The 12664-nt window shown below is 43.5% G+C and overlaps 1 protein-coding gene across 1 annotated transcript in view; it reads right to left on the bottom strand.

The window, feature by feature from the left end:
* DNAH6 (dynein axonemal heavy chain 6) overlaps positions 1-12664 on the bottom strand; it is a 381291-nt gene that overhangs the window by 32204 nt on the left and 336423 nt on the right. The window contains exons 68-69 of the mRNA XM_040418030.1: positions 3057-3195; positions 92-211 (exon numbers count right to left, since the gene is read on the bottom strand). Of these exons, the coding sequence (XP_040273964.1) occupies positions 92-211; positions 3057-3195 (259 nt within the window). The remainder of the gene's footprint in view (positions 1-91; positions 212-3056; positions 3196-12664) is intronic.

Here is a 12664-nt window from a genome sequence, read left to right as displayed (position 1 = left end):
CAATTTTAAATAAGATAACCAGATTCGTTTTTTTCAAAAACTATTAAACTCTGTTGGATATTTATATAAGAAATATATATATTTGATTTACCTGAGCTAGAATAAACATAGTTGTCTTCAAGGGTCTCAGGAGAAAAGAACCTTCTTAGAATTGTTCTCAAACATCTTTGGTCCCATGCATCAGTTACTCTACCTCCATATGTTATTTCCCCTAGAAGAGATAGTATCATGCTTCAGTTAAATTCCATATGTGGTTTTCTGTTTAGTTTTTCAATAGCAATTTCTTACAGCTTGACAGATGCACTATTCACACCAATGCTCAAAGTACTCATTTGGTAACACACATTGGCAGAGAGTGGCAGATAGGCAGGATGCACACAACACTAATACTAACCAAACAAAAATAACATACTATTAATGTAAATTTTAATAAAGCCATAATCTGCCTTGGATGTTGTAATCCAATATATATATATATATATATATATATATATATATTTTTTTTTTTTTTTTAACATCCTAATTTGAAGCAATGTGGTTATATTCCCAGCTTCAACATTTATGGCATTTCCATAGGATGGGCCCCTTACCTACAGGGAAAATGGTACCCTGTGATCCCCATATACTGAAAAGAAAAGGTGGCTGTATATTTCAATGCAGAGCAACGCCATCTTTCTCTACCCACTAACATGGGGAACGTATGCAGCATGAATTTGGAAGAGTGGTTTAGGTCTCCTGTTCTTCTCATAGATGTGGGACCCACACCTATTAGACATTTCTGGCAAGTTCTGTTCAGAAAGTGAATATCCCTTTAAATCTTGATGTTCCAACAATGTCACGGTGTAAAACATTCATAATAATATGCCCGTGTCTTTACAGAATGCCTGTAGGTAACCAAGTTAAGATAACCAATTGAATTTCAACCAAACTCTAAAATGAATTTCTTTGAAGTTGAATTAAAGATGTTTTCTGAGTGTTTTATATTGATGGCCTTTCCCCAGGATAGTTTATCAGTATCTGATCTGTGGGGTCTAACTCCCAGCACCCCACCAATCAGCTGTTTGAGGAGGCCGCAGGGCTCTAGTGACCGGCGAGGCCTTCTTGCAGCTTATCAAGCGCCGCGCCATTTATTGGATAGCAGCTGTGCCTGGCATTTCAACTCAAGCACATTCAATTGATTGGGAATGGGTCTGCACCTAGGCCACGTGACCAATGAGCGTGACATCATTGGCCTGATCACAGATGATCAGCAGGTGTGCTGGAAGTCAGACCCCCACCGATCAGATACCGATGACCTATCCTGAGGACATTTTATTAACCCCCCCTCCCCCAGTAAAACAGTAAAATGGTTGGTCTGATCCATTGTCAACACCATGAATTTGGATTCAGAAATGCCTAGTAATCAGTTATTGCTGGGGCAACAACATCAGCCATACATTGTTGCTTAAAGGGTTTCTCTCTTTTAGATAATCCTTTTAAGGCTCCCTTGATGGTAAGTTGATCAGATAGCATCCCTCTGCTGGGAAAGCCTGTAAGCAGTTGTAATCTGTGGGTAAAACTAGCAATTTCCATGAAGCGCCATCAAAAGGCAAATTAAGCATTACACAGTGTCCATTCAAATCAATGGGTTGCCTGTGTAATGTAGGACAAGGCAGGTTCTCTACAGGAAGATATGCTATTTGTAGCTGTTCTCCACTCTGGCCAGCCCATGAGAATCCAGAACAGAGAACCCCCTCTATTAACTTAAACTTCACTTATCGGGAATATGAAAATGTTTTTTTTAAACTGAACAACTTATTTACGGTAATTTAAGATCACATGGTCATTCAAATGAATGGCTCAGCTATGTACTAGACAGACAGGCCAAGAATACAAGAGCAAGAATCACTCTTTCTTAGCTGCTCTATGCTCTAGCTCTTGGAGGGGGTCCGAGTGCATTTGAAAAGGTATTATCTTAATGAATGGGAAGAGTGACACAACAGCGACACAGTGGTAATCTTGTCTAGGGGTCCAGCTTCTTGCATTGGCAATGGGGAATATAAGCATAGCTAAAAAATCTGTAAAGTAAATTTTAGAGTATGTTTAGGAAAGTATAAGATAAAATGATTATCCAATCAGAAGCTCAGAAATTGTATGTAACTCAGTACTTATAGGTAATGTATAACTGCTATTTATTTTCCTCAATACTAGTGATGAGCGAAGTATTGCAAAATTCGATTCGGCTGCTTCGAATAATTTAACAAAAAAATTTGCTGCGAGGCGAATTACTTCTTTGTAAGTAGTGAGTGTAATGACAGGGAGCAACGATTGTGCTGCTCCCCATCATTGTATCCCTCAGACGCCGTGTTCATAGCTGATCGCTGCATCTGACAGCAATAATACTGTGTGAAATAAATTTCAAAATTTTAAAAAACCATACTTACCCCCTCCATTTGATTGTGAAGAGCCGGCTGCCGCCATCTTGATTGAAGATGTAGTGCAAAATCTTGCGCGGCCCGTGATCATGACATTACGACGGGATTTTGTGTGAGATCTTCACTCAAGATGGCAGCGGCCGACTCTTCGCGCTCAAACAGAGGAAGTAAGTATGAGAAAATTGATTCACTATCACGAAGCACGAGGAAATTCAGTTTTCAAATTTTAAAAATTTTGGCGAATCGAATTTTCCCTGAAATTCTGATCAAATTGGACTTCGCTCAGCCCTACTCAGTACCATTGGAGCAGAGCTATGCTCTGTGGCTATAGTTTAGCTACAGTGACTACAGGGAGTCTAATGTAGTCTATGACACACCTCCTGTCTACTCATTGGTTTAGGCTGCTGCTCTCTCCGTTCCCCTGCAGCTCCGCCCCTTCAGACTGGCTACTGTGTATAAACATAAGTCTATCATATGCCCATCTGGAATTCAGTGCATATAGAGCAGATTTCCAATGCACCAGAATCATTATAAAGTACAGATTACTAATCCAACAGTAGGAAAAAGCTGATTATCAGGTTAATGCTATACCTATACTGAGGGGAATTAGCCTGATCGCTTGATGAATGAAACCTAGTTTACCTGTTATGTAGGTAAGTGCATCCCATGGTATTTTTCCTTCTTGACAGTATAGGTTCAAATTCAGTAATGCGCATTCTCTGTCACTATCATTAAATTCATAGCAGATGTTCCAACCTAATGGTCCAAACTTTTTTCTTTCCTATGATTAAATTATAGACACCTTACATAAGTACAGCATTACAGCAGTGTACCATTTCAGCACACACAGTTAAATTACACAGATTTTCCTTTTTGCATATTGTACCATTTTGTAATTATTTTTGCTTTTTAGGCAAATTTTATTTATCCTAAGGCTACTTTCACACTAGCGTTCTTGCTGGATCCGGCAGGGTCCAGCAAAAACGCTTCCGTTACTGATAATACAACCATCTGCATCTGTTTGAACGGATCCGGTTGTATTATCTTTAACGCATTTTTAACAGTGCCAAAAACGGATCCGTCATTAAGTCCATTGAAAGTCAATGGGGGATGGATCCGTTTTCAATTGTCGCAGATTGTGCCAGAGAAAACTGATCTGTCCCCATTGACTTGCATTGGGGTCATGACGGATCCGTTTTGCTCCGCATCCCCAGGACGGAAAGTAAAATATAACATGTTGTGGTTTGCATTTTGGAGCATTCCGTTCTGTTCAGTTAAGTTTTGTCCCCATTGATGATGAATGGGGACAAAACTGAAGCGTTTTTTTTCCGGTATTGAGCCCCTATGATGGAACTCAATACCAGAAAACTTTAACGCTAGTGTGAAAGTACCCTAAACAGTTAGTGCAATTACAGTTTCTCATATGCAATAAAAAAAAGCACTGCCTCAGTTTATACTTTCAACCCCGGGCCAGTTTTCACCTTCCTGTCCAGGCCATTTTTTGCAAATCTGACATGTGTCACTTTATGTGGTGATAACTTTAAAATGCTTTTACTTATCCAGGCCATTCTGAGATTGTTTTCTCGTCACATATTGTACTTCATGACAGTGGTAAAATTGAGTCAAATTTTTTTTTTTTTATTTATAAAAAAAAATACCAAATTTACCAATAATTTGGAAAAAATTGCAAATTTCCAAATTACATTTTCTCTACTTTTATAATAGATAGTAATAACTCCAAAAATAGTTATTACTTTACATTCCTCATATGTCTACTTTGGATCATTTTGTGAATGCCATTTTATTTTTTGGGGACGTTAGAAGACTTATAAGTTTAAAAGCAAATCTTGAAATTTTTCAGAAAATTTCCAAAACCCACTTTTTAAGGACCAGTTCAGGTCTGAAGTCACTTTGTGGGGCTTACATAATAGAAGCCACCCAAAAATGACCCTATTTTAGAAACTACACCCATCAAGGTATTCAAAACTGATTTTACAAACTTTTTTTAACCCTTTAGGTGTTCCACAAGAATTAATGGAAAATGGAGATGAAATTTCAGAATTTCACTTTTTGGGCAGATTTTCCATTTTAATAAAAAAATTTCCACTAACAAAGCAAGGGCTAATAGCCAAACAAAACTCAATATTTATTGCCCTGATTCTGTAGTTTACAGAAACACCCCATATGTGGTCGTAAACTGCTGTACAGACACATGGCAGGGCGCAGAAGGAAAGGAAAGCCATATGGTTTTTGGAAAGCAGATTTCATTGGGATAATTTTAACCCCTTCCCGACCTTTGACATACTACTACATCATGGAAACCACTGAGTTCCCGCAATTTGACGTAATAGTACGTCATAGTGATCGCGCGGGCACCAGAGCGGTGCGATCACTGCAGGTGGCCCGGCAGTCCATGGTAGCCGGACCCCTGCTGTATCCGCCGGCATCGCTGTAAAAGCCGATGCCGGCGGATTAACCCCTTCTATGCCGCGGTCCGCGCTGAGGTTTGTGTCGGGTGAGAGATCGCATCGAGTTCCCGCGCTGCTGTGGCGGGGACCCGATGCGACACAAGGCAGCCCAATGCCGTGCAGAGGCTGCCCAATGCCTTGCACGGCATCGGGAACTGCCTTCTACAGGAGCCGAGGAGATCCAGCCTCAGGCTGGGTCTCTTAGGCAACCTGTTAGTAAAGAAGAATAAGTAAAAAGTGTTTTTAATAAAATTAACAAAGTAATAAAATTAATAAAGTTAAAAAGAAAAAAACGCCCCTTTCCACTTATTTTATAATAAAAAACGGAAAAAAAAAAACTCACACATATTAGGTATCGGCCCGTCCGTAATGACTGGCTTTATAAATATATCACATGATCCACCCTGTCCGATAAACCACATTAAAAAAACGGTGTAAAAAAATGCCATTTTTGTCACCTTACATCACAAAAAGTGCAACACCGAGCGATAAAAAAGGCGTATGCCCCCCAAAATGGTATCAATAAAACCGTCACCTCATCCCGCAAAAAATGAGCCCCTACCTAAGACAATCTCCCAAAAAATAAAAAAAACTATAGCTCTCAGAACATGGAGACACCAAAACATCTTTTTTTTTTGTTTCAAAACTGCTATTATTGTGCTAAAGTGAAGAAAAAAAAAAAAGTATACATATTAGGTATCGCCACGTCCATAACAAACAGCTCTATAAAAATATCACATGAGCTAACCACTCAGGTGAACACCGTAAAAAAAAAAAAAAAGAAGCAATTTTTGTCACATTACATCACAAAAATTGCCACAGCAATTAATCAAAAAGGCGTATGCCCCCCAAAATAGTACCAATCAGACCGTGACCTCATCCCACAAAAAATGAGACCCTACTAAGAGAATTGGTCAAAAAATAAAAAAGCTATGGCTCTCAGACTATGGAGACACTAAAATGTCATTATTTCGGTTTCAAAATGCTATTATTGTGTAAAACTTAAATAAGAAAAAGTAGACATATTAGGTATTGCCACATGCGTAACGATCTGCTCTATAAAAAAGTCACATGAACTAATCCCTCAGGTAAACGCTGTAATAATAAAAAATAAAAACGGTGCCAAAACATAAATTTTTTTGTTACCTTGCCTCACAAAAAACTTAATATAGAGCAATTAAAAATCATATGTACCCCAAAATAGTACCAATAAAACTGCCACCTTATCCCGTAGTTTCCAAAATGTGGTCACTTTTTTGAGTTTCTACTGTAGGGGTGCATCAGGGGGGGCTTCAAATGGGACATGGCATCTAAAAACTAGTTCAGCTAAATTTACTAAAAACCATATGGCGCTCCTTTTCTTCTGCGCCCTGCCGTGTGCCCGTACAGCAGTTTACGATCACATGTGGGGTGTTTCTGCAAACCGCAGAATCAGGGTAATAAATATTGAGTTTTATTTGGCTGTTAACCCTTGCTTTGCTACTGGCAAAAATGGATTAAAATGTAAAATCTGCCAAAAAAGCGAAATTCAGAAATTTCAGCTCCATTTTCTATCAATTCTTGTGGAACACCTAAAGGGTTAACAAAGTTTGTAAAATCAGTTTTGTATACCTTGAGGGGTGTAGTTTCTAAAATGGGGTCATTTTTGGGTGGTTTCTGTCATGGTTTGAATCTCTCTGTGACAATGGCCACACCCATCTGCCTCCCAGCCAAGCTCTTGAACTAATCCCTGCTTACCTCATTTGCATAGCCAATCAGAGGGGGTTTTACAATTTACCAATTGAAAGAGGTGTTCCAACTGTCAATATAAATATATGTGGGGCATTCAATAAAGAATTTTGTCAGTTTGAACTCACATACAGCCTGACTGGTGTTAGTTCTGTGAGAATTAAAACGACACGAGCGGCCGTTTGAGGCCGGATCATCAACGGCGGAACCAGCAGATATTGTGGTCACATTAGGGAGTGCCGTGAGAGCAGAATAGAGCGAGCAGGGGCTCGTTACATTAGTGGCAGCGGTGGGATTGGCTCTCCAGTTACTGGGACACTCCAAATCACAACTAGGAATGACCAGGTACGCAGCCTGCAGGAGAGACACGCTGAAAGATTTACTTGAGAGCCGAGAAGGGATCGCTGGGACAAAGAACAAGGCCACCTTGATCAGTGAGTTAGCTGAGATGGATCAGAGGGATGGTGATGCTGGACCTCGGTCCGTGGAAGACTTGTTTCAGCAATGAGTTAGAGAGTGGTTGGCATTATATGGTGCCAACCCATCCGAGACCGCCATACAGAATGCCATCAGAGATATCCAGCTGCAGGATAAGCGGCAAGAGAGAGAACTAGAGCGACATGAGTGGAGAATGGCGGAAATACAGCAATCAGACACAACACCTAGAGATACATAACCTGTCCGTAAGTTGCCCTTTCGCGCTTTCAAATTATTTAAGGAAGTAGGAGGAGGAAATAGAAGAGTTCCTCCAGGACTTTGAGAGACTGTGCCAGATACATAAAGTGCCGTCCCAAGATCGGGTCGCCTTACTGTTAAGTAACCTAACTGGCAAAGCTGCGGATGCGTATCGGGCCATGGAGGATGAGGACGCCATGGATTATGACCGGGTAAAAGAAGCCCTGCTAGCCCGATTTGCCATTACCCCTGAAGCCAGACGGATTAAGTTTTGAGAATCCCGGAAACAAAGCAACCTAACTTACGTGGAGTGGGCACATCGTCTGCAGCGGAACCTCAAGGGCTGGTTCCAGGGAAGCCATGCTTATACCATAGAGGACATCACCCAGCTAATTCTCTTAGAGCAGTTCTTTGACCACAACCCTCCGATAGTACGGGATTGGGTGCGAGATAAGCGGCCACAGATGGTACAGCAAGCAGCGACTTTGGCCGATGAATATCTGGACTCTCGGAGATCCATTGGAGGCCAGCGCTATCCACTACCGCGGCCCAGTGTACCGACCTCGAGCCCAACTCCAGTATCTCAGTGGGCTGCCTCTAGACCCTTAGTCCGATCAAAACCTTCTACCGGGCCTAAGTGCTATACATGTAATCAGACGGGTCATCTGCAGCGTTATAGCCCTAACCAGTCCCCGAGGTACCAAGAGACTGCCCAGTCATTCAGGTCGGCGACTTATTGCCTCCAGAATGAGGCCAACCCTCTAGATGTTCCGGAAGAGTTTGGCGAGCTGTTCGAGGCTGATCCAGTCCAGGCCGCAGCTGAAGATAATCGGCAGCACCATCGTCAGGCGGTATGGGTTAATGGGCAGCCGGCACAGGGACTTCGTGATTCCGGGACTACGATTACCCTTATTCAGCCTCACATGGTTCCTCAGTCGGCCCGAACCGTCCAGACTGTGGCAGTCAGGGTAGCAGGGGGCAAGGTGCTGCATTTATCCACCGCCAGAGTTCACCTGGATTGGGGCTCAGGGAAGCGACAAGTGCGAGTAGGGATACTCCGTGAGTTACCTGTGGAAGTACTTTTGGGGAACGACTTGGGGCATTTGACTTCTTCATTTGCACCAGAGACCTCCATGGCCGTGACCACCCGACAACAAGGCCACCTACAAGGCAACTCCACTCCTATGGGGACCCAGGTAAGACCAAATCCTCCCACGTTACCCCGACTTGACAACCCCATGTCCTGGGATTCTCCTTCCGACGTTAGGCAAGAAACCCGGAGAGACCCTACTTTAGCGTGCTATTCGGACAGGGCGGGCAAGGTTCCAGGGGGGTATGGGGAAGACAGAATAGAGTGGGAGGGAGGGCTTCTTTATCGTTACACTGAAGGGGTGGGCAACGGGAAGCGCGAGGGCCCCCACAAACAGCTAGTCGTACCCCAGAAGTACAGACATGAGCTATTGAGGCTGGCTCACGATATCCCCTTGGCCGGACATTTAGGGATAGCTAAGACCCGGAGTCAGTTGTCTCGTGCTTTCTTCTGGCCTAGGTTACATGCAGCGGTACGAGAATACTGCCGGACCTGTGAGACCTGCCAGAGGGTAGGAAAGGCGGGGGATCATCCAAAAGCCTCTCTGCACCCCATGCCGATAATTAGGGAACCCTTTAGCCGGATAGCAGTAGACATTATTAGCCCCTCGGCCCGCCCCAGTGCCACTGGGAAGAAGTATATTTTTACAGTGGTGGATTACGCCACCCGCTACCCGGAAGCCATTCGCCTATCCAATATCCAGGCTGACACGGTAGCTGATGCCTTACTGCAGGTGTTCACTAGGGTAGGATTTCCCCAGGAGATATTGTCTGATCAAGGAAATCAGTTCACCGCCGAGCTGACCCAGCAGCTCTGGCGCCTCTGTGGTATTAAAACCCTCCAGAGCGCACCCTACCACTCCCAAACGAACGGGCTGTGTGAGAGATTTAACTGGACCCTAAAACAGCTACTTCAGGCCTTCGTGGAGAGTAGGAAGGATTGGGAGAAATATCTTCCTCACCAACTGTTCGCCTACAGGGAGGTACCTCAAGAGTCTACAGGTTTTTCACCATTTGAGCTGTATGGGCGAAGGGTTAGGGGACCCTTAGACTTAGTGAGGGCCCAGTGGAAAGGGGGAGAGGATCCGGAAGGCCTCCCCATCCTTAGTTACGTCTTGGAACTCAGGGAGCGACTACGGGAACTTACCGAGCTAGTCCATGAGAATATGCAATAAGCCCAGCGTCAGCAGAAGGTTTGGTATGATCGATCTGCTCGGAATCGCACTTTTTGTGTCGGACATAAGGTCCTAGTACTAAAACCCTTGAAGCAAAATAAATTACAGGTCTCCTGGCAGGGCCCCTATCAGGTGGTAAAACAGCAGTGCGACACCACCTACGTGGTCGCCAGCTGTGCAGACACAAGAATTAAGAGAACATTCCACATCAATATGATAAAGGCCTATCACGAGAGGGCTGAGGCAGTAGCCGCCATATGCGCTCCTGCCACCGGGGACTCTGAATACCTGCCGATGCTGGAGCTCCCCGCAATCAGTAACCGTTTTGGGGGGGTGGAAGATGTTCAGTTAGGAGATTGGTTAGGACCCCAGGAACAAGAACAGGTCAGGGAATTACTCCAGGAACAGAAAGAGATGTTGTCAACACTCCCTGAATACACTCACTTGGCAGTGCACAAGGTGGAGACCCTCGGGCAGAAGCCCCTGAGACAATCAGCCTATAGGATTCCCGGAGCTGTGCAAGAAGGGATGAGAGCAGAGATTAGGGAGATGCTTGAGTTAGGGGTGATCGAACCATCAGCAAGCCCCTGGGCTTCCCCTGTAGTATTAGTCGCAAAACAGGATGGCACGACCCGATTTTGTGTGGACTATAGGCGATTAAATGACTGTACTGTGAGAGACGCCTACCCCATGCCCCGAGTGGACGAATTGTTGGACAAAATAGCTCAGGGACATTATCTGACTACTATTGACCTGTGTAAGGGATACTGGCAGATTCCCCTGGAGGCGGACACCATTCCAAAGTCGGCCTTCATCACCCCGTTTGGCCTTTACCAGTTACGGGTAATGCCATTCGGGATGAAAAATGCTCCGGCTACCTTCCAACGAATGATAGATCAACTCCTCGGTGTTCTGCAGGATTTTGCATGCGCATATCTTGATGACATCGCAATCTATAGCCAGACATGGGAAGAGCATCTCAGACACCTGTGCATAGTGCTAGACAGAATCAGAGTTGCAGGCCTGACCCTGAAGCCAGACAAGTGTAATATCGGGATGTCTGAGGTACAAAATCTGGGACATTGAGTGGGATGTGGGAAGCAGAGGCCGGAGCCTGCAAAAATCGAGGCCATCCTAAACTGGCCGGTTCCCAGAACCAAGACCCAGGTACTTGCATTTTTAGGGATAGCTGGGTACTACAGAAAGTTTGTACCCCACTATAGTGACATCTCCTAGAATCTCCCTAGACAGGTCCTGTGGTCCCCGGAGTGCGAAACAGCATTTCAACAGTTGAAAACCACCCTAACACAAGCTCCCATACTGGCGGCACCCGATCCTAACAAACGCTTTGTCGTACATACAGACGCCTCCATGTTCGGACTGGGAGCCGTACTAAGTCAAGTTGGCAATGACGGGAAGGAGCACCCGGTGGCGTATCTCAGCCGCAAGTTGTTACCCCGTGAAGTTGGATATGCTGCCGTGCAAAAATAATGTTTGGCTTTAGTCTGGGCTTTAAAGAAATTGCAGCCCTACGTGTATGGACGCTCTTTTACCGTCATGACGGACCACAATCCCTTGATATGGCTAAACCAGGTGGCGGGAGAGAATGGCTGATTACTAAGGTGGAGCCTGGCTTTGCAACCCTACAATTTCACCATACAATATTGGCCAGGGCCTCAAAACGGGAATGCGGATGGATTATCCCGGCAGACGGACCTGGAATCTTAAGACTACTTTTCCAACATCCTCGAGTTGACCCGGTGAGGGTCCTACTGTGGCTGCTGGACTGTTTCCCGGGAGGGGGGGGGGGTAATGTCATGGTTTGAATCTCTCTGTGACAATGGCCACACCCATCTGCCTCCCAGCCAAGCTCTTGAACTAATCCCTGCTTACCTCATTTGCATAGCCAATCAGAGGGGGTTTTACAATTTACCAATTGAAAGAGGTGTTCCAACTGTCAATATAAATATATGTGGGGTATTCAATAAAGAATTTTGTCAGTTTGAACTCACATACAGCCTGACTGGTGTTAGTTCTGTGAAAATTAAAACGACACGAGCGGTCGTTTGAGATCGGATCATCAACGGCGGAACCAGCAGATATTGTGGTCACATTAGGGAGTGCCGTGAGAGCAGAATAGAGCGAGCAGGGGCTCATTACAGTTTCTATTATGTAAGCCTCACAAAGTGACTTCAGACCTGAACTGGTCCTTAAAAAGTGGGTTTTGGAAATTTTCCGAAAAATTTCAAGATTTGCTTCCAAACTTCTAAGCCTTCTTCTAAGTCAAACTTTTAAGCCAAACTTTTAAGCTGCCATGTCACATTTGAAGACCCCCTGATGCACCCCTAGAGTAGAAACTCCCAAAAAATTACCCTATTTTGGAAACTACGGGATAAGCTAGCAGTTTTGTTGGTACTATTTTAGGGTACATATGATTTTTGGTTGCTCTATATTACACTTTTTGTGAGGCAAGGTAACAAAAAATAGCTGTTTTGGCACCGTTTTTATTTTTTGTTATTTACAATGTTCATCTGGCAGGTTAGATCATGTGGTATTTCTATAGTGCAGGTTGTTAAGGACGCAAAAATACCAAATATGATGATTACTTTTTTTGGTTGTTTGTTTCAGTTTTACATAATAAAGCATTTAAAAAAAAAAATAATAATTTCTGTCTCCATATTGTGAAACCTATAGTTCTTTTTATTTTTTGGGCAACTATCTTATGTAGGGGCTCATTTTTTCGGTATGAGATGATGGTTTGATTGGTACTATTTTAGGGTGCGTATGACTTTTTGATCTCTTGGTATTACACTTTTTGTGATGTAAGGTGACAAAAAATGGCTTTTATGACACCTGAGGGGTTAGGTCATGTGATATTTTTATAGACCAGGTCGTCACGGACGTGGAAATACCTAATATCTATACATTTTTATTTATTTATTTAAGTTTTATGATATTTTTGAAACAAAAAAAAAATCATGTTTTAGTGTCTACATAGTCTGAGAGCCATAGTTTTTTCAATTTTGGGGCCATTGTCTTAGGTAGGGTATCATTTTTGCGGGATGAGATGACGGTTTGATTTCCACTATTTTGGGGTGCATATGACTTTTTGATC

The sequence above is a fragment of the Bufo bufo genome, chromosome 2 (genome assembly GCF_905171765.1).
Source record: "Bufo bufo chromosome 2, aBufBuf1.1, whole genome shotgun sequence".
NCBI classification, from domain to species: Eukaryota; Metazoa; Chordata; class Amphibia; order Anura; family Bufonidae; genus Bufo; species Bufo bufo.
This window is presented reverse-complemented; position numbering and strand designations above follow the sequence as displayed.